This window comes from Squalius cephalus (genome assembly GCF_949319135.1).
Source record: "Squalius cephalus genome assembly, chromosome: 21".
Classification (NCBI taxonomy): Eukaryota; Metazoa; Chordata; class Actinopteri; order Cypriniformes; family Leuciscidae; genus Squalius; species Squalius cephalus.
In genome coordinates, this window is record NC_137142.1 from 14382086 (window position 1) to 14405526 (window position 23441).

The 23441-nt window shown below is 34.9% G+C and overlaps 1 protein-coding gene across 6 annotated transcripts in view; it reads right to left on the reverse strand.

Annotated features, from left to right (window-relative positions):
- The window catches only part of adgrb3 (adhesion G protein-coupled receptor B3), a 184601-nt gene that overhangs the window by 38331 nt on the left and 122829 nt on the right, over window positions 1–23441 (reverse strand). For 3 of the 6 annotated variants that reach the window (XM_079854433.1, XM_079854432.1, XM_079854429.1), the window contains 5 exons: window positions 17314–17460; window positions 15317–15392; window positions 11984–12086; window positions 9291–9334; window positions 403–529 (listed from right to left, as the gene is read on the reverse strand). In XM_079854433.1, coding sequence (XP_079710559.1) covers window positions 403–529; window positions 9291–9334; window positions 11984–12086; window positions 15317–15392; window positions 17314–17460 — 497 coding nt within the window. Of the gene's footprint in view, window positions 1–402; window positions 530–9290; window positions 9335–11983; window positions 12087–15316; window positions 15408–17313; window positions 17461–23441 lie in introns of all 6 variants that reach the window. The other 3 variants (XM_079854431.1, XM_079854430.1, XM_079854428.1) reach the window with 1 other exon arrangement.

Below are 23441 nucleotides of genomic sequence, written 5' to 3' on the forward strand. Positions count from 1 at the left end.
AGAGGCTACAGCAGATGCCATCTCAAACATGAACACATCCAAATGCTTTGAGCAACATTTAGGAAAGGCAAAATGGAGATTATGATAGTCATCATAGTTTTTTACCCTTAGTTTACATCAATATGTGGAGGGGGAAGCTTAAATAAATGGTGAAACAATAATTAAAATATTAACGATATACTGTCCATATAATAATTTAATACTTCAATAGCAATTAATCACAGAAGAATCTGAGCTCTCTCACACACAGGCTGCACAAGCTTTGCACAGGTAGATTTCTATCTTAATCAAATATGACATAATTGAAGTCAGTTATTAAATATCACTTTGAAAACCACACACGCACTTTAATCAATACAGCATCTCTTGTGATCCCCCGTAGAAGTCAATTCCAATACTTACTATTTCTCTGGGTTGTTGAGCCAAAATGGCGAAGGTAGATACCCGATCACATAAGCATTTGGTGTGGGATGCATCGGTGAGCACAGTTCTGCATCCTTTAGAGCTCCAGCTGCCCCAAGAATCGTTCCTACACAACACACAGAAGATTAAATAGCTTTAACAAGCTTTTTTCCCCCTCTGTGAATCCGTCGCTCGGAATTCTCAACAGTGCTCTCTCATCTCACCCACTTCACTCTTACTTAAGCGACAGAAAGTAAACGCAATTTTAGTGCAGATCGTATTGAGTGCGACTGAAGCGCTGGCTGAAGGCTCTTTCTGTGGCGCTGAACGACTCGCTGCTCACAGATACACTCACACCACACAGAGCAAAATAAACCCGAACCTGTGGTTCCCTTTGACGCTGGTCCTAACGGTCTGCTTCAGCTTTCTCTTATCTCTCTCTATCGGTGTGTATTTCCACTCGTTTTATTAATTAGCGCCTTTTGGACGCTTTCCTGAGGGAAAAAAAAAACCAGCCTAGAAACGGCGGACGGCATCAGATTGATACTCTCTTGCCTCCTGCCTCGCGCTACAGCGGAGGGGGGAGATGCCTCAGAAATAGTCCCCTTTTCTTGTTCGTTCATCCTGGTTTCGGCATTTATCCGTAAATATCTTTAGTTCATCCAATTTTATAGCTTTTGTTTTCGCAATATTCTTTCTCCGAGACGTAAACGTCAGGGAAAAAACGAGCGGAACCGTTAACCACCCCGTGAAAACTGACTGGATGGTAGCAGCCAATTTCTCCTTCTCTGGCTAGCAAAATGATAGAATAAACATCTCACCTATTTATTAATGCTTACACATCTCGGTTGATATTGCTGTGGTTACATCTAAAGATCGCATGCTGATATATCACAACTTAGCTTGATAATAAATCATTTAAAAGGGGGAAATTAGCTGATAAACATCATTCGGGTATGTATTTACTTAACTGATCAATGTTTGATTACATTGTGTAAAATATTCATATCTGAACTTCTGATATAACAAAAACTAGTCTATACTACGATTAACCAGTTGATACTGTAAAAGTGCAATATAAAAGCAACATTGAATTATAGTGCCTCCAAACGATGCATAACAAATACAGCCTTTTTCCGGAGGCTGTATAACATGACACCTTTAGTAACTCTTCCCTGAGGAAGACTATGGAGGATTTTGTCTCAGCACATCTCCATAATTAAACCGCAGCAATTGCTCTCTTTTCAAGGTTTAATTAAGCTTTAAAACTCACCCTTTTTTCATATGCATGGATAGCATGCATAATAACTTTCATTAAAAGTGAGTAAAGGGCATTATATGATAGCATATCTGTAGTTCATGCATATTCATATATGAAAATGTATGATTCGTTTAAAAATTTCATGACATTTCTAAGTACCTGAAATGTACGTTAACTAATGATCCAAAAGCATTTCATGCATACCAAATGACCCTCAGTTTTGAATCATATTTAGTTGTGTACAACATAAATCAGGCTGGATTGATTCGCTCATGGAAGACGAAGTGTGGCCCTGTCCTGTCTAACCGCATCGACAGCAAACCAATAGCCACTGACTCCAGGCATTTATCAGGACATTGTGGAATGGATTACTGTGGGTTGCCATGTCAGCAGACCTATATGATTTGATCCACTCAATATGTGGTCAATTCATCCAATCATTGACTATATGACATTATAGAAGCAACATTACGTTATCATCATTGGAATTGGAAGTTGAATATATTTTCTACCAGAGAGAAGCCAATTTATTTTCCGTTTAGTTGCATCTGTTCTCTAGTTACTCACTTGGCTCTTCCGGTCTGGGTGGAATTTGAAAGACACACAGTCTGTGGAGGAGTCTGTGGGTGTATGAATTACGCTAGGCTCAAGATAGACTCGGTTTCTAGGCAATTGTACGAGGAGGAACTAATGACTTTAAATAGCCGAAACTGAACATGGCGCTGTCCATGGTACTGAATCACTACATTTAGGGTTGCAGAATAACACTAAACATTTGACCACAAGTTTGTGATTTGATGCTTTATTTAAATTAGTTATTAATATGACACTTTGGCAAAAAAAAAAAAAAAAATCTTATCTTATTCTTATGATTATTTAATAATAATCCTTTATATTTTATAACAATTGTACTGTTAGGATGCCAGGTTACTGGCAGTAATTCACTTAATATAGGAAAATGTGTGCTTTAAACTGCCAGAATGTTGAAATCAGGGGTCTATTCATGTCTGTTTTGTGGTTATTTTTGGACTGTTCATTTTATACATAAGCCTCGAGTCTAACAATAATCCTTTAAAGGCACTTCACAAAGCAACTCAGCATTACACTTAATTCAATTCTGTATGAAAAAAAGTAGCATTGGACACCTGACAAAAATACAACATAAAATGATCACCAACCGCATGTCTTTATTCCTATATGATTCCAAAATCAAGGAAATTATGTAGATATCATAACAAACGTATTGACAATTTTTATTAACTTAAATCATGCAAGCATCTATGTTGCATAGCACTAAACATGCAGTTAATTTTTAATAACTCCTCCTGATGCCTGTCAATTTTCTTCTAGAACTGCTTGAGACTATATCTTCAACAGTTAAAAAATGCCACTACTTTTGAAGGTAATACTTGCATTATGTATGAAACATATATTATTCCATAATCATTTCCAAGCATTTTATGCATTTAGATGCCTTTAAATTTACCATGAATATTTTGTATATACAATTTTAGGATGCATGAAAATAAAACCTTTTTTTTTTTTTTCTAATTTCTTAGTTTAATCCTGTGATTGTTTAAAGTATAAACTACATTCCATGTACTTTCCCAATCAAGGTAAGGTTATAATAATTATAAAATAACGTGAAAAAATACTGTTTAAAATGTAGTTTTATATTGAATACAGCAAACCAGATTACAGGACGTGTCACTTGTCACTGCATGTCAGCTACCCATACACCAACACAACATGACAATGCCAGATAGATAGATAGATAGATAGATAGATAGATAGATAGATAGATAGATAGATAGATAGATAGATAGATAGATAGATAGATAGATAGATAGATAGATAGATAGATAGATAGATAGAAAGATAGATAGATAGATAGATAGATAGATAAAACATAAGGTCATCTCTTAGAAAAAGAGTTAGTGGCAAACCATTACAAGAACTTTGCTATACCAATCATCACCTCTATCTCTTCAGAGGAATATTTTACGAGGGAAAAATGGAGATTTATGTCAAAGTTTCGCCGTCCTGTGCTTTTTTATACATGAGGGAATTGATAGAGTTGTAAGTATTCAAGCGAGAGTCTGTATGACCGATGCAGAGCTAAGCAACATTTGGCCTCCGCGAGAAAGATCACGCCTTTAAATCAAGGTAACTTATTATTTTCACAATGCTGGGACATATACTAAACCTTACAGATAGCTTTGGAGAAACATCTCATCGGTTGCGCTGAGATGGGAAAGAAATCATTTGAATCAGATTATATACAAACCCTATCATGAAGCCATGTTTATAGGATAACGAAAGTCATTTAAATGAACAAGGCTTACAAGCAAACAGGATTGTAATGGTGACTTCAGGTATTCGCCACACATTTTCCTCCTTTTTTATTTTATCCCTGTTGCTCATTACCATTTTATAAAACAGTGTATTTGTGTACCTACAAGAGTATTCTTGATACTCTTGCAAAATGAACATACTTCATTGTTTGGCATCAACAACATGCATTCAAGTCTACGTGAATGAGCAATCCAGTCCAGAAACAGTTTAACCTCAGTTTGTCCTCCAATCTCATGTTTTTCCAAATCTGTATATGGCTTTCTTTCGTGGAACACAAAAAAACCACATTAAATGGTCCTGTTCCTGTTTATTTTGATTACAATGAAAGCTTTTTAAAGGATGTAGAAGCACCATAAAAGTCAACCATAAAAACTGTACACTATATTTCAAGTTATTTGAAGTCATACTACACTTTTATGTGAAGAACAGACCAACATTTAAGTTGTCATTCACTTACAATCTTCCTCTCCAGTGAGCTTTTAACCACCTCAACCCGGATCATTCATTCAGTGAGTCAAAATCAAGAATCAGATCAGTCTGATTCATATCCAAATCATTTAGACCGGCTTTGTGAACTGGATTGAGGTGAAATGATTCACTGAAAAGATTCAATTCAAATGAACAACTCGTTCACAGATCTCTATTTCTCTCGTGAACACTTCTAGGACTTTTTTTTTGTGAATGATGACTAACATTTCAGTTTGAATTCCACACAAAACCTGGTACTGACTATTTTTATTATATAATTTGTTGATGCTTTTGTGTCCTTTTTGAAGCTTCACAGGTTCAGTCACCAGCACAAAAAGCACTTTTTTCTGTCCACAAAAGGAAGAAAGTCATACAGGTTTAGAACAACACTACAGGGTGAGTAAATTGTGACATTATTGTCATTTTTGTCTGAATTATTCCTCTAAAGGTTCCACTCTGCGTGAATATCAGAGGGAAAAAAAGATGAGCCTTCTCACTCTCGCTGAGCTCGTATACGCTAGCGAATATACATAATGACTTCCAAGAAGAAAGGCACAGAGTTATGATATGAATGTCATCAAAATCAGCAGCTTTTTTCCCCACGTTGTTTGAGAAAATCTCTCGGGGCTAATTAAAATTGCACCTCAAAATATGCACAATCATGGCAGAGGGAGCTGATAGAGTTGTGCATTTGTGTTCCGTAATTGTTTGCCTGCACAGGCCAATTTTGATTTGGTGCGAAGAGTAAACACGTTAACGAACAAATTTATTAATGAACATGCGTCCACATAAATAATCATGCAAACAGATTAGAGACTAAACTCAACAGCAAATTCATTTAAATTTATCATGAATAGGCATGAAATCCGCATTATTTGAGCCCAATAAGAGCGGCTCTGATAGCAAATATGAAGCTTGTTTATATGAGGGCAGAGACCCCTCCCTCTTTATAATAATACCACAGGGCTAAAATCCATTCCAGTGGCTCAAATTACACTCAAGGGGGCAGACTCGGGTGGCCTCTTTATTCAATGAAAATTGAATTTGGTAAATACGATTTCTCTGTTCTTATCGGTCACCGCACAGAGAGGCCTGGCTCATACTTGCTCATTTCGCTTCTGAAGCACCGTGTAATTTTCATATTTGAAGATGATTAAGATTAAATAGAAGCCATTTTCAATTTGCAGCATGGACCAGACAAGACTAAACAATTAATAACTGGAATTATACAGATATCATATAATTATTGAGAAAGATCATAACGAAACAACCCGAATTAACACGATAATGCATGTTAAAGGAATAGTTCACCTAAAAAAATGAAAAGTCTATCATCATTTAATCACTCGCATGTTGTTCAGACCCTGTGTGATTTACTTCTGAAGAGCAGAAAAAAAAATATTTCGAATTTTTGTCAATGTTGTTTGGACCCCATTTACTTTCATGGTATGGGTATTTTGTGTTCCACAGAATAACAAAAGTCATACAGGTTTGGAATGAAATGAGGGTATATCATAACAGAATTTAAATTTTTGGGTGAAGTATCCCTTTAACTACTCAGATCATAACTACTTTTATCGTATTGGTTTCACTTTATTTTGATGGTCCCTTTAACACATTCTGTTGACTTTAAGTAACGTTGAACCTACTCTCATCAGAGTGTTAGTAGAGTTTTAGTAGGGTTAGGGTTAGAATAAGTTGACATGTAGTTGCAAAGTTACTTATAGTCAACAGAATGTTCAAAAGAGACCATCAAAATAAAGTATTACCATATTCCTTTAGTGCTTTTCTGAGCCAAAAAAGACCATGCAAATGACACAGGAAAAATAGCAGCACATGGCGTGGTACTAATTACTAATGTAAGTTGAACTTGTTAGTGCTACAAATATTTCAGTGTGACCAAACCTGACTCTCATTTCTAGAAAACATCCCTTCCTTAGAACCTGTCACCACACAGCCTGGCCGAAAGAAATACGTGCTTCATTAATTGCACGCCGAGGAACAAAGGGGGAAAGGCTGCCAAATCCAAATGGACTCAGATGAAAAGCAAAGACGAGACTCAATGTCTCTGAAGAGGGTCTCAGAGCTGTAGTCACAAGCACAAGTGACAATAGAGAATATTAGATTCTCAAAATCCACCACACAACAGTTATTCTAGACAAAGAGATGTCTCATGGTACTGACAGAGAAGCTGCTTTGGTGGTATTGGTTTAGTGGTTAAAGACCTGAACCCAAACAGTTTCGATCCATGAACCATCAAAACTATATGCCTTGTAAAATAACTAAATATTCACTATAGAAAACAACTTCTGAATGCCAAATCTCAAAAACAAATATATGTGACCCTGGATCACAAAACCAGTCTTAAGTCGCACGGGTATATTTGTGGCAATAGCCAACAAAACATTGTATGGGTCAAAATTATCGATTTTTCTTTTATGCCAAAAATCATTAGGATATTAAGTAAAGATCATGTTCCATGAAGATATTTTGTAATTTTCCCACCTTAAATATATGGAGTGGATGCAGCACAATCGCCAATATGAATGGACAACTTTAAAAGTGTCCAGATGTTCAATAGTTGTATCTCGGCCATACAGTATATTGTCCTATCCTAACAAACCATACATCAATGGAAAGATTATGTATTCAGCTTTCAGATGATGTATAAATCTCAATTTAAAAAAAAATACTCATAAAATTATTCATTTGTGGTCCAGGGTCACATATAAGAAATGAGCCACCAATACAGTTATGCTCTAACTACAGTCCTCTAGAAATATATCTTATATCTCATTTATCATGTACTTTAATAGCAGGTTCACTACCATTCATAAGTTTTTTTTTTTTTAAAGAATATTTTTATTTAGTCTGCATTTATTTGATCAAAAGGCAGTAAAAACAGTAATGTTGTGAAATCTTTTTTTTTTTTTTTACAAAGTAAAATAATTTTAAATCTGCTAAATAAATGATTAACTGTAAAGTAACAGGTTTCTTTATTTAGATATTTTAAACAGAAATCCTTTGTAACATTATAAATGCTGATATTTTAACTTTTGATGAGTTTATAATGCATCCTTGCTTAAAAGTATCTCTTTCTGGTAACACTTTACTTTATATAATGATATAAACATATTTGAATGCATTAATTATGCCTTGTAATACATTGCATGGTCTCATTAATAATTGTAACCACAAGTAATCAGCAAATATATTGCATTTGAACTTTGGTTACAATTATTTATGAAAATATATAATGCATTATAATGTACTTTATGAATACCTTTATAATGCATTATACATAAAAGCTTTTACCACAGCTGGCTGAGGATGAAGATGAGGCGAGGAGAAGCGGATCTAATATAGCAGCTTAAGTTTATTTAACAAAACAAAAGAGTAGAATCCAACAAAGAGTAATCCAAAACAATGAGTAGGCAACACAACAGTGTGCACAATACACAAATAACACCGGACCATGAGTTAACAGAACTGAGGGCATTATATACATAAACAAATAAACAAATGAGGAACAGGTGTGAGTAATCAATGAAGCAATGAGTAACTACAGCCCTGTTCAGACGGTAACTGTTTCTCATGTGGACGTCCGTAAAAATACATTTGAATGGCACCTCAGTGATAAAACTCATGCATTCGGATGGCAATTTTAGTTCATAATAAGTCCATATTTAATTTAATAATAGGAAAATAATCTCCTAATTAGTATTTGATTAAAAATGGGAAGATAGACACGCTATAGTTAATATGGTTTTCTGCCTTTTTATCTCAAAATGATAATGTCATTTTAGAAATGTGGAAATTAAAGGTTGTGTCTTGGGTTGAGGTATGCTGGACCTTGATCTATTCTGAGAGACAGTATTCTCAGAATAAAATCCGGATATGGATTCTTTCTGGCTAATTTAGTGTATTTCTCAATGTCAGTAATACAATGTCAGTTTTTTTTTTCCAAAATCTCTATGAAATGCTGTTTGCAATACAATTTAATTTCATAATTAGCCATATTTCTATGTGAAACAGGACATTCAGTGAGGAAAAATAATAAAACATGAATATCATATAATGAGGATGATTTGACTCAATAATAAACTCATAATAATTTAATTTTCTAAATTGTAAACATTTAAATAAAAAAAAAATGTTAAAATTGTTAAAAAAAAACATTTACATTTAAAAATATATATAATTTTAAAAATTGTTTAAAAAAATATATATATATACATATCCTGTATATATATAATAATGTTTTTATTTTTTACTTGGCCCAGTAGTTGTTTGGGTGAAATTGCAATAATGTTGAAAAATATTGAGGAATTTCAACATTTTAAGCTTTATTGCTTTGCCTTAGAAACAAGTTGTTACATTTTGATTCAAGATTCCACAGACTTTTTTTTTACTTGAATTGTGCACAATAAGACAGATAACAGGAATTAATAAAAAATAAATTGTGTCAGTTCTTATTTCATGTTGACTTAAGAGTGAAAAGATAAGAGGAGCCTGACAGCACCGCAAGTGTTCAAAATATTTTTCTATCAAAATGTATTCTCTGACAATAACACGATCAAAATTCTATTACTGCTAATGTCAACCACTGTTTCACCTCGATAGCAGCAGAAACATGTTTCCATGGATACAATGCTCAATATTTCAACAAGCTATTTATTATTGCCCATGAAGTTATTGTATTAAAGGCTCATTTTCACAAATCAGAACACAATCTTGCACACACACACACACGCACACACACACACACACAAACACAGAGACTTCAAAACTGACTTTCACTTACATAATAGAGCTGTCCCACAGTGCACAGAATGGATTCATTGTTCCCTGCAAGAAAACACACACACTGTGATTGGACAAGCGACATACCTATTAGACATACCACAGTACATACCGATAAAGAGACATTTTCACTACGATAGCCAGTATCTCAAAACATAATTCACGTTATTTAATAGACAAATTAAGAAGGAAAGGAAAAAAGGAGAAAAAAAAGCTCCCATTGTAATCATCTGGGCCATATCTTGATGACACAATGAGGAGAGAAATAACTGGTGATGGCAAATTAATTATCGGACTAATTACTGCTATTTGTCTGTTGATTAATGAGCCTGAAACATATGTCAGAGGTATTGTAGAGCTCCCCTTTGATTGGCTGGAGTGATTTAAAGAGGAACAGAAGACCATATTTCCTTCCAATTTCAACCCAAATGCACCCAGATTTGTCATCTAGTTTCTCTTTAAAAGACCATATGTTTCATTGCATTGTGTTAGCTTTTTACATCAATTACAAGGGGGGATTTGGATCAATTGATTAGTGTTGCAGGATCATACGTTCACGGTCCATATTTGCTGTAAATGCTCTGCATACCCAAATCATTTGAGAGAACGAGTTTGTGGACTTGCTAAATAACATTAAAGCTACACTGTGTAATTTTTTTTGTTGATTCTTAGCAAAAAACTCTTAGTTCTTTCAAAAATGTATGTGCTCATTAATGTATATTTACTTCTTTCAAGTAATAAAATATTCTCGTAAGTTTATAATCTGCCATTGAAAGTACATACGGGTGAGGGGTTCGAATGCCGGTCGCCATGTTGCCCCTCCATCTTGAAACTACATTAGCCAAAGAGGGACATAGGCCTACCTGTAAATTCAACCTTCGCCTTTCGCGCTTTACACTCAGTGACACAGTGATGAACGCGCGGGGGAGATTACTCGCGACTGCCGGCAGATTTGAAAGATTGCTGATGGAGGATCACGCCTATTTTCGAGGACATGTAACGTTAGCAGAGTCGCCAAGGAAGCGAAAGAGAGAATTAAAACGTCAACGCGACAGGCAATCAGCAAGACCAAAGTCAATATTGGAATAACTTTTCCCAGATGGAAAGAGCTCATGAGGAGCAAAGATTTTAAAACGGACGCCGAAGTTGCCTGCTTTCTTCTCGACAGGTAATTCAGCCTATTTGTGTAAATTCGAAGTTTTATAGTTGCTTGTCTAACCATAGGATGGTTGTGCATAATTCCAGAACGACCTCTAGTATAACTTCCGTTACTTTTCCTCACGTCAATGGTGAAAAAGTATTGTTTACCTTGTAACATAAATCTGTGCTGCGACGGATCACAGGTGATAGTTTTAAAGGCACAATTGGAAAAAGTCGAACTGAAAGCCATGTTAATCTTGGAATAATACGGCCACCGTAGGAGTTAAAACGCCCTCGAAATTGAAAGGAACAGAAACTAATATTCACTGGGTAGTCATATACAATTTCACCGCTAGATGGGGGAAAATATCACACAGTGTAGCTTTAACACTATAAATGGTAATAGATTTCTTTTAATTTGAGGTGTAACATAAAGCGTACATAATAAAATGTTGGTAATATGTATGTAACTCTCCGTCATTTCGTTTTTTTTGCCAAACGACTGTAGTTTTCTTCAAATCTACCAGTTACGGAGGGTTTCGGGTAAGCGGATCCACAGCAGCTTTTGCACATACGCTCTGTTGTTATGCATCATTGTTACGCATTTTAAACTTTTAATCAACTACATAATCAAGGGCTTCATTAGTTGCACAAGGTGTGCTTGAGCTAGAACACATGAAATATCTGAACTGTCATGTAAATGATTCAAAATGAAGGTTTTTGAAAACGATACTGTTATCATCTCAGTGAAAACGGCAAAGGCGCGAATTTGTAAAAACGGTGACGTCATGCGCATGCGTCTTACGTGTTCAGTCTACAGGTGCGTAGTTTTTCTTTACAATGTGACATCGCCAACTACTGGCCTGGCATTAATAATTCAGTGTTTTTAGTTGTTTTTGCGGATCCGTGTGAACGGGGATCATTTTGACAACGTTGTCGTTTTTTCCGTTTTTAGTACATCGTTGTTGTATAAATGTACCGTAACACACAAACAAACTGAACAATAGGCTACTCATGTTTTATTTTTTGTAAATGAACATGCTTTTTACGAATGCTGCTTTCTATTTAATAGGCATCTGAAAAGGCGTCTGATGCAAATATCATAGATACAGCCGTTATTGCGACATAAATTCATGTTAAACAAATCACAGTATCCACAGTTAGCTGTTTATTTCCAATAGATTTGGGAACTTTTAGACAGAAAAAAATCTTAAAAGTTGTGTGTTTTTGCACTTATCTGAAAATGCACTGAAATTGTTATCTCTCAATGGCATTTTTCACTCGGCCTATTTATAAAGGCTTTTGATGACATCCATGAAAGGAGGGTCTTTGGGATATAAAGGCTGTAGATCAATCCCTTGTTTGAAAATGCTTATTGACTGCATGTATTGCATTAATAGCATATTAACATGCTCCTTTAAACCAACAGACCAATAAAAGAGCAAAAGAGTCAAAAGCTAGGAGGTTTTAGAATACATGCGACCTCCATGTCGGCATCAGTTAGCCTCTCTGGATTGTGTTTGTGAAGCGTGTTGAGATCTGACTGGTGCTTACATTAGCTAGATGAGCTAACTCAATCTCCAGCTGGGCTTCTGTAACTCTGGGTTCTGGTCGGACAGTCACAGCAATCACTTTTGAGTTCACAGCTGTGTTATTCCTGTGGGTCAGATCACAATCACACACAACAGTCAGTTCAAGCTTGAACGAGAAATGCTAATTTCATTCATTTCAATACTTCCATTATCATCAGCATCGATTTTTGTTTAAACTCTTCATTCTGCACATTTGAATGGAAAGAGCTCATTTAGCACAGAAGTATCTCTCCAGGTTGGACTCAGTTTAGATTGGTGTTTCACTTCAAATGAGATATTTTCTGCTAGCAGAGACCAGAAATGTTGATACGTTTGACAACTTTGATTTTGGTTGGTAAATAAATAAATAAATGCTACTCAATATCCAACTTTAAAGATGGGCAAAGTTACAGTATATTAAACACAAATTGAATTATTTTGAAGTTTTTTGATTAACTCGATTAATGATTGCCTCGGGGTAAAATGATCCCTTACAGATGAAAAGCAGTCATTTGTCATCATTAGCCTCAGAAAGTTATACTCAAAGCACTTTTGTGTACTTTATTACTTTTTGATTTCATGATCAAAACCAATATTTGTTGGCTATGTATATATTTCAAACATATTCAAGTGATTTTATTATAAGCACATTTTTATATTAAACTTCAAGTAGACTTAGAACTCAAAATATCTCTCTTTCCTTTCATGCTTCCCTCCTTCTCTAACTAAAAAAAGTTTCTTTGAGTATCATTTGTCAACGTGAACTGTTTAGGCCGGGCATGATTTCATGGTCCATTTAAAAAGAAGCAAAGACAGAAAATGAATGCCCAACAAGTAGCTACTCAAAAGTCTGCAGTGAGAAATGAATTTTGTGAAAGTAATCGACAAAGATGCCACATCTGAGACAGATCTTTCAGTTCTATACTTCTGACATTATTCTACAGTCTGTCACACTCTTTGTTTTCGATTATCGCAGTCAGAACGCACATGTATTGACCTGAAAAAAAAAAAGAAAGAAAACCTCTGTGGACTTAGCCATGGAAAATAAAAAATGTCTCTGTGTTAGTAGATCATCCTAAAGGCAAAAATGAATCCTTTTGAAATTAATTTCAAAGACATTATCTGTGCATGGTTAACCAGCCTCTTGGTTTGATTTACACAAGCAGAAGTGGACTTGTATGGTGTCATGAATCTCCACACAGCCTGAAAGGCATGAAATAACACTAAACTCTTAAAGAGATAGTTCATCCAAAATTTTTGAGTTTGTATACTCAGTCATGACTTTCCAAACTCATATGACTTTCTTTCTTTCATGGATCACAAAAAGTCGATTTTTAACAGACAGTTTTTGTTAAAATTATTTATAACCATATAATGAAAGTAAATGGTGATCAGGCTCCAAGAGGATTAAAAAATAAACAATTAAATCGGTCTATATAACTATATTTGCATACCACACTACATAAGTATTTTGAAGCTACGACTGACTGAAACTTAAATTCATTGAAAATCTTAACTGAAAGCCATAGCCACCATTTACTTTCATTAAATGAACAGCTTAGACGCTTTGCCAACTCACATTAAAAAAAGGAGAAAATTATAACAGATTGTTACTTTTTTGGTGAACTATCACTTTCAAATTACATGTTCTGTAACTGTTTGCATCTAAATCACTAAAAACAAGCATCCATTTAAGTGCTCATGCACTGTTGATTCTCATATGATCTTCACAGTATTTTGTCTTGTGATTAAATGTTCAACAGCGTGATCCGTCTTTACAAATCCGTTAGCCATGTTGCATTGTTTTTGTTTGTTTATTTTAACACTTCTCTTCTGTTATCTTCCACTGTTTGTTCTGATCTCCATCTCCCTACTGGCTTCAGTGAATCCAACAGAGCTCAAGAACAGAGGAACGCCCTTTTTCTCCGTTCTTCCATGAACTCTCTCCCTGTCAGTGGGAATTCCATGGAGGAATCATACTCAGGTTTACTGAGATTTGATTGACAGCTCAGAGCCACACCAGAAAAGGTCTGTTTCTGTCCTGTGTGCGTCTCCGGAGGTTTGAGCAGAAGTCCTCAAATGGAACAGGAGGTTTTGATCCAGAGCTTCAAGACGGACTCTGAGCATAACCAAGAATTTTCATTTCTGACATTCAGTCTGGGAGAGAAAACACTGTAGTCTGTTATACCTGCTTCTGTTTTAGGACAAGAGGAAAATCAGAAGGAATTTGAAGGGACAGCTCTCTTAAAACCCAAATATTTCTTTTTGTGTGTTTGTACAGTATTTACCACTAGGCTTTAACACATAAATACCTTAATAATACCATAATAAACAATGACTACAACAGGCATGCGAACCAAAGGAGTGGAATAATGCTGCAATCACGTCACGTCAGAATTGCCGTAATTACGAGATGACAAACCAGAGATTCTACTTTAAGCAGTTTACGTCCTCAGACTCAGTTTCTATGGCAACACTCATGATGCCAAATGAATCCATCCTGCAAAATGCATCACAACATTAGTAATACTGAAAGAGTGTTCAATTTTGAGGACGCTGTCATTTAAGTTCTTTTTAAATGACATCATATGTCTTAGCTTTCTAAAAAAGACTTGTAATGATGAGATTGACCAAAACATGAATGGTTTGAAACTTAGATTTACGGTCATTCCAAAGGTGACATGAATGCAACATAATTCATTTGCCAAAAATTGAAGACAAAAACAGAAGACTTCTTCAGCATTCCACCCATAATTAAAAGTGACTGATTACACAGTATATAACTGCAAATACATGGCAAGAAGCTATAAAAATGAAATGAAATAAAATTAAATAAATAAATAAATAAATAAATCCAATTCAATATGGGGATTTCTGTACGAGTAGGTGTGCGGTGGTATGGAAATACATCATTTGACACGCAGGTAGGACATCGTATCATTGCATCGTATTGTTCCGAATGCAATGATTGGGCGAACATTTTATATTCCTACGACTTCAGCAGACGATATCAATACATATAAATACATTTAGACAACTTAACTTTATTTATAAAAAGACAAATTTATAAAACTTGCACACATTACACACATTATTTGATTTCCTTTCCTTAAAAAGGCACTTAACAATCAGAATGAATCCTGCTTAGTTATTTCAATCAAGACATTCTTCTGATTTACAGGTTTAATCAATCAAAAATCTTTAAAAGCAGTCCCTAGGGTACACTTACCCCAGGTTGGGAGTCTGTCCTCTATAATATCCCTATCATATCTTTGTAATATTTCATCTAAATGACCGGAGATGAACTGAGTCTTACCGTGGAGCGGGCAGCATAAGGCCAAGAGTCTTGTAGAGAACCATTCCGAGAATGAATACAGGAGATCCATCCATATCTGCCAGGAAACAGTCTAGGTTAGACGATACGTTCATCACATTATGTAATCATATTAAACAGCATCTCCAGACAAAGGTGTGTTTTTCTCTCAGCTCCCTTTTCAACTTTCAACTCAGCAACATGGAGGTTTGATCCGATAATTCTGAGTTCAGGTTTGTTTCAGAGGCAGACAGTAGGAATTCTCTCCTAATACCTTCCCCTTCCATGCAAGAATCTTTTAATCCAAAGTAATTGAACAAGATCTGTATTTTCTTTTCCAAAGCTATACAGGAATTAATTAACCTCTAAACCTGCAAAATACTCATTAAATATCAGGTCTCTTGCCAAACAATATTCCTGACAGCTAATCCATCATACATTTCTTGCCAATAATGAATAAAGTGGTAGATTAGGCTATACTAGCAAGGTTATTGATAATTAAGATCAAATGTCTTCTCTTCTGACAGAAAGGCTAATCCTGGTTCAAACAGCTCTGTACAGCCCTCTAGTCAAGCTCAAGGCGAGCTGGAGTGAGTTATGTATTAAATCAATCCTTCATTACTTTCCTCTGATACACTTCAGATAAGACTGATCACCCTAATTAAGTAAATAGTCTGGTGCGCTGGTGCTTAGCTCTTTACTATCATTGTTTGAGAGGATACAGCGAGTGCTGTGTCATCTGAATTGATGTTGATATTGTTGATATTGTTAAAAGCGCCATATAAATGAAGGTCGACCAAGTGCAGTCTCCTCTAAAACAGGCAAATGGCAAGCGGTTGAGATATAATCTTGTAATCTTAAAGCTATCCCATTAAACGGTCACACCATGTCAACATGTGAAATTTTCAGCACAATTGTATGGTGGCGATTACGAAGGATTCATTTTAATATCGCACTGATAATCCAGAATAACTCAAAATGCCATTATTTTAAAGTGTCTTATAAATGATGATTTTTAAATGTAAAAAGTATATTGGGACAAAGCATTTTCATGGCCTGAGAAATAAATAAGTAGGGAATGTACAGTCAGTCATTATCGTAAAATAAACTCTAACGGGGGGATTAAAATACCAATGTGAAGCGGCACTGTATTATATTAAATGGCTACACATTAAACAAATAAAATATTATTTATGTAGATTTGGGTGTATTTTTACGTGAGAAGAAAGGGCATGGAATGATATAAGAAATAATACTAATAATAATAATAATAATGGTCTTCGTACAGAAATATGCAACAGTTGATCAACCAGAATTAAGTATTACAGAATGCCGTGCAATTAGAAAAACAAAGAAATATATGGGTGATTATTTTTCAACTTTACTGTTTGTCCCCCACATAGACTTTTGTCAAAATCAGTGAAATTATACTTTGCACTTTTTAATATGAACTTTTATAGGCTTACCAAAGAAAAACAATCCTGTCCTTTTATTTTGTTTTACGAGTGCAAAGTTTTACCTGATTGTTTGCTTCATTTTTCAAGATTTCACATATTCACAAGATTTCAAGAATCACCCATATATGGTTTTAAATTGATAAACGTTGACAGCTTATGAACTACTCTGCAAAAATCCTGCATTCCTTGAACATATGGGGTCTAAGATTCATTACTTGTCAGAACAAAACAAAACAGAACAGAACAAATAATGTTAAGATGGGCTGAATGAAACCTGGCTTTTAAAATCTAGTCAAGTCACCTTCATTTATATAGCGCTTTTAACAATATAGAATGTTTCAAAGCAGCTTTACAGTGATAATAGGAAATTAAAGTAACAGAGCTTGTTTTGGCTTTATAGCAGCTCTAGAAGTTATTGTCCAGCTAAAGTTAGCTTTGATTGATTCACTTCCTTTGAATCCTTAATGTTAATGTAGCCTTATTGTACTAGACATAAGATGTACAGTATCATCAACTTCCACAGTGTGGCATCATGTACAGTACCTGCTGTCTGGGGTACAAATATTCCTTTGGGAATGACAACTTTGTCTTCGGAGTTTCTGGCCCAGTCCACCATTCCTTTCCGTCCCTTCATTGGAAAGTTAATGTCTGTCATCACAGATACTGCAGGCAGCCTTTGAATATTTGCAACTAAAAAAAAAAAAAATACAATAACATAACTGTTATTTCTGTTAACTGATATTAGTGGAGCGGCTAAGTGCTTATGTTTGGCAGAATCATTCAGTTTATGATACAAGCGTGAAAATTGGCATGAGCAGTCTCCATGGGTCACTTGACAAGAAAATTGTCCGAGCCACTTGAAATTTCAAGATGGCGGCAATTTTTCAAGTTGGCCGACACCTTAGTGGAGCAGTTAAGTGATATAGTGGTTTATTTGGTGATTCAAGCATGAAAATTGGCATGAGCAGTCTCTGTGGGTCACTTGACAAAATGGCCGCCATCTTGAAATTTCAAGTAGCTGTGGGTGGCTTATTGTCTAGTGACTATCAGAGACTGCTCATGCCAATTTTCATGCTTGTATCACCAAATAAACCACTATATCACTTAACTGCTCCACTAGGGTGTCGGCCATCTTGAAAAATGAAAAATGTTTGAAATTTCAAGTGGCTCGGACAATTTTCTTGTCAAGTGACCCATGGAGACTGCTCATGCCAATTTTCATGCTTGTATCATAAACTGAACGATTATATCACTTAGCCGCTCCACTATATAAAGCGTAAACAACTGAGATAAGTTGAAGCACTAAAATTATGAACTGGGAATAAATAAAAAACAATTAACATCAAAACTGCAGCACGTGTTTATTTATTTTTCTTCAGAACTTCATATTGTTTGGCAACATTTGAAGATAAACTAAAGTTAAATATGAATATTCCGTGAAATTAAGTGTTCTTCACCATGAATCAAGAGATAATATATTTGAATATGAAACATATAGAAATTAAATGCACATTTTTATTTAAAAATAATATGTATTCAAATTTAGTTAAAGCAGTAATATGAATTTCTTTAAAAAATTATTCCATTTTAATTTGCACTTCCTCAATTTCCAATTCAATTATACATCCTGTTTGCTATTAAAATGCCAGGATTGAATCTGAATTGACAATGCTTTCTAAATAGTGTTAATTTCGTCAGCTATTTTTTTAGTCTTAGGCCCGTTCATACCGAGAATGATAACTATAAAGATAACTATATTAACGTCCACACCAGCGGACGATATCGTTCTGTTTATTTTAAGCACGTGCTTGTCTGCCGCTTTAAATGCTCGAGCTTGTTACAGCAAGATGGATTCTGATTGGCTGTCAGTGTTTTTATCGTTCAACAGCTGGATAAAATCGTTCTGAAAGTGATTCCAAACGATATTGTTTCTCTGTGCCGTTCTCGTTATAGCTGTGGTGTGAACTCTGCTATTCTTAATATTGAGAATGATATTTAGAACTATATCTTTACCGTTATCTTTAACGCTTTTGTCCTTGGAGTGAACGGGCCTCCTGTGTCAAATATACTTTTTAGTTTGTAACATATTTAGTCAACCTTCTCCTGTTTTTGTATAGTCAAGTTTTAGTCGACTAAACGTCTGGGCATTTTAGTCAGGGAAAACTGACAGGCCATTCACACGACACATTTACGACACGACACAACTAAAAACGGAAACTTTCCATGTATTTTTGACGTTCATTTACACGACAACGGGATTTTGGGGGCCTAAAAAATTACGTGTTCAGTCTATAGGTGCGTAGTTTCTTTACAAAGTGACATCGCCTGGCATGAATAATACAGTGTTTTTAGTCGTTTCCATAGAACCGTGTGAACGGGCATTCTTTTGACAAGTTGTCGTTGGTACGCAAAAACACGAAAGAAAAACTTTTCAACACATCGTTATCATGCCGTACCCTGAGGGGTTGTTTACACGACACCGAAAACTTTTTATGTGTTTTGGCCGTTCATTTACACGACAACAACGTTTTTTGGGACCTGAAAACACAAAATTTTGAAAACGGGTTTCAGGCTACGTTTACACGGAAACGATCTGAAGAGAAAAAGCAAAAGTGATCACTTTTTATTCTGCGTTTAGACGAGCGTTATGGGGGGGAAATCTGCGTGCATATGGTGACGCAAAAGTGTGTGAAATTCAATGTAGTATGCACTCCAGGCAGCTAGGTGGCAATGTGAAGCACTGATCGGTGCCTTCACTGTCTAGCAGACTTTTGCGTTTTTACCGTTTAGACGGAAACGCGACGGTGGAGCGTTTTTAAGATTTCCACTCTGGAGGGTGGTTTCACTTTTTTGCGTTTTTAAGCCCCAAAAACGCCGTCGCCGTCTAAACGAAAGGCACATCTGATCAAATATTTTTACGTTTTCACCTGCGAGCGTTCTCGTGTAAACAGGTCCTCAGAGGGCAAGTTTTTGAATACGATACTGTTATCGTCTCTGGGTAAACTACAAAAACGTGAATTTGACGTCACGCGCATATGTATTACGTTTTAGGTCTACAGGTGCCTAGTGTTTCTTTACATAGTGACATCGCCATCTACTGGCCTGGCATGCATGCATAGAGAATTATCAGGTAGTTGCTAATTCGTTGAGGTGTAGGTGTAGGTACACAGGCCTTCTGTGTGTGTATGAGTAGGAGGAGGAGACTGGCAGTGCTGCCAGCTGCTGTGTGTGGGGAGCTGCATGGGGGAGGGCATTAGTCACAGGAGCACATGGGGTAGAACTGAAAAATGGTGGGTGAAGCAGCTCACACCTTAAGCTCTAAAGCAGCATGAGATCACAGGCCCTTTAGTGATCTTTACTACCATAAAGGCTGCTATACTCTCAGAACGAATCCTGCTTCATTTATGTGCCACGGAAATATGGAAGTTACTTATACGTATATGGGGTTGCAAAATATACCGCAATTACATAAATATTACTTTTTTTCCATTTATTGCATCAGTCGATATTGGATATTTAAGTGTGCATGACCATTTCCCCTATTTTTACATTAAAATTTTTACATGCCATCATTTCAAAGTTAATCTTAAAAGACACTAATTTAATAACACTATTAAATACTGTAAATACTGTACATTATAATGTTGTGATGCTTCGGATCACTTATTTTATTATTTAAAATACATTTTTGACAAAATAGAATCATTTATTGCACTGTAAAAATGCCAAAATCAGTAAGTTATGATGACAATATATGTTTTCACATTACTTGTCTTGAGCTCATCAAAATAATTTAAGCAATTTCTACTTTTTTATATAAGTTATACAGAATCAGAGTCAGTTTAATTTAATTTCAGATTTGAAATAACTTGTACAGCCAATTTGGTTATACTTAAACATTTAAGGCAGCAACTGAAATTAAGTTTTTAAGTTAAAATAGGTGGACTTTTTTTTTGTTTTTGGCCATGAAATGAAATTAATTATTGGCTTATCATATCAGCTACCGATTTATAATATGCATGCATCCCTAATAGGAGTTTAAATTGTTTATGAATTCAAAATGAATGGAATAAAATTAAATATCTAATAAAAAATACGATTAAACTAAGGTATGCAAACAGGTTCTAAAAAGTAAAAGTCTATGTTTGGAAAAGCCTCAAATTACCATAAAATTAACATGATTTCTGCAGTGTTTATGTAACAACACTTAACATTTCTGTTTGAATTGTACAGTATATTGTTGTATACTAGTATGCAGGTTCACATGAAACTGTAGGCATTCCAAACACAGCCTTAAATAACCAAAAGCAAAATAAACAAACAAAGAGACCGCACATTAAAAAAAAAAATATTGAAGAGCAGTGTTGTGAAGTGAAGGGCTCCTATTATAATCATCTCCTTCAACTATGATTTATTCAGTGCATTTCCCGCAGCGTGTGAGTTCCCTTTAGTTGGGATGTGCTCAGAGCTGTTTCCCTGCTCAAGTCTGTGGTGGGACGGCGCTGTGGGTAACGGTCCTCAGGGAACCCAGCCAGGAGGCATCGGCACCTGCGCCCACCTGTAACTAATGAGCCTAATGACTGGATCCTACCGAGCAATATCAGGCCGTTTCTGTCACGTCAAAAATTTTGCTGCAGTCTCGGCTAAATGCGACTGTTAGGTTACTTATTGGACTAGACGACATCAGGGTCTTTCAACTCATCGGAGCAATCAATGCTCACAAATCAATGTCCATTAAACACATTAAAAAAATCTAATTTCAGCTTTAAAGAGCTGCAACTAAGACAAAGTCATTGTTTATTCTTACGAGAAGGCATGCCATGGAAAAAGGAGCCTCTGCAATCAAGGTTATTTGGCTAAAAGCGGACGCAACAGTGTGTCGAGCTGACAGAAGGTATTTATTGCGGTGTCAAGAACGTGCTATAAATTTGGCTGGGAATGATGCTGCAATATCTTACTATGACGGATGATTTTCATTTGGCTAGTACAGGCAATACAGCTTTGTTCTTTTAATCAAAGAGAGCAGACTTTGGCTAAGATTGTTGTTTGATTTCACTGAAAATTATAAGGAAATTGAAAAAAGCTGATGTCAAAATTAAGAATTTGCTTCATTTATATTTTTGACTTTTGGTCTGTAATATATTATGTTAATTGATAAAATAGTTGATCATTTACATAATATTACATAATATGCAAATAAACAAATTAATGAAACAAATGACATTTCATATATTATGACATTTGCTGAAAAAGTTTTATGGCATTCAATAACAATCTGGAAATCAAGAATATAAACAAGTTAAACGTATTACATTTGTGCTTTTGTGATGGTGTATATATTCACAGTATAAATATATGTATGCATATATATATATATATATATATATATATATATATATATATATATATATATATATATATATATATATATTAGGGCTGTCAAACGATTAATCGCGATTAATCGCATCCAAAATAAAAGTTTGTTTTTACATAATATATGTATGTGTACGGTGTGTAATTATTTTCTATATATAAATACACACACATGCATGTATATATTTAAGAAATATTTGCATGTATATACTGTGTATATATATTTATATTATATATAATTTATATTATATATAAATATTTTATATATAAATAACACATTTTTCTTAAATATATATGCATGTGTGTGTATTTATATATAGAAAATAATTATACTCCGATACACACACATATATTATGTAAACACAAACTTTTATTTTGGATGCGATTAATCGTGATTAATCGTTTGACAGCCCTAATATATATATATATATATATATATATATACAGTGTATATATATATATATATATAAATAATATTGTGTATGTATATATATACTGTATATACTATAAAATATATAAAATACAGTACAGTATATATATCTTCACAAAAGCACTAATGTAATACATGTTTAACTAGTCTTGATTTCCAGATTACGTTGTTCTACAAAACATTTTAATATGTTTCCCCGTCTCAATATCACCTCTGAATCTTAAACTAATTGAGCATTGATGATGCTAATACTTTTAATACTACTACAGTATTTTTACAAAAACATTGATTTTGAGGCTGCATAATGAAATTATGAATGACTGTGGAATTATGAATGCCTTAATGCATTCTGAATTAAGTCTTTTCAAGGTTAGTTTAAAATGAATTTCATATAAATGGCTGGTAATCAGACAATAAAAAAGTGGGCTACAAATCAACAGAGACGTAATGTCTCGAACCGACATGTGTTTCAATAATGTTCTTGGTTGCTTGAGTGATTTGCTAAAGCCTCTTTATGCATCTGTTACTGTAGCAGCAGCTGTAAGACACAGCATCACTCAGTTTCACCTTCAGACTACAAGAAGAAGTTTCAATCACAGGTTTACTTTGCCTTGTCAGTGGCTGACATTGAAATGTTTATAGCTCTCCTGCATCATTATGATGGCGATGTTCTGGCTGTGCGTTTTATCTTACACACTGAAATGTGCTGGTCATGTCTGAACTGGCTTGATGAAGATTCATTCTTGCCTGAAAAAAACCTCGAAACATCTGTTCTGCTAAACAAGGTTTTTGTTATATAATGTGACAGCAGGTAAATAAATATAAATGGCACTTCCATTAATGAGATAGAAAATAGGGCTCTAAAACT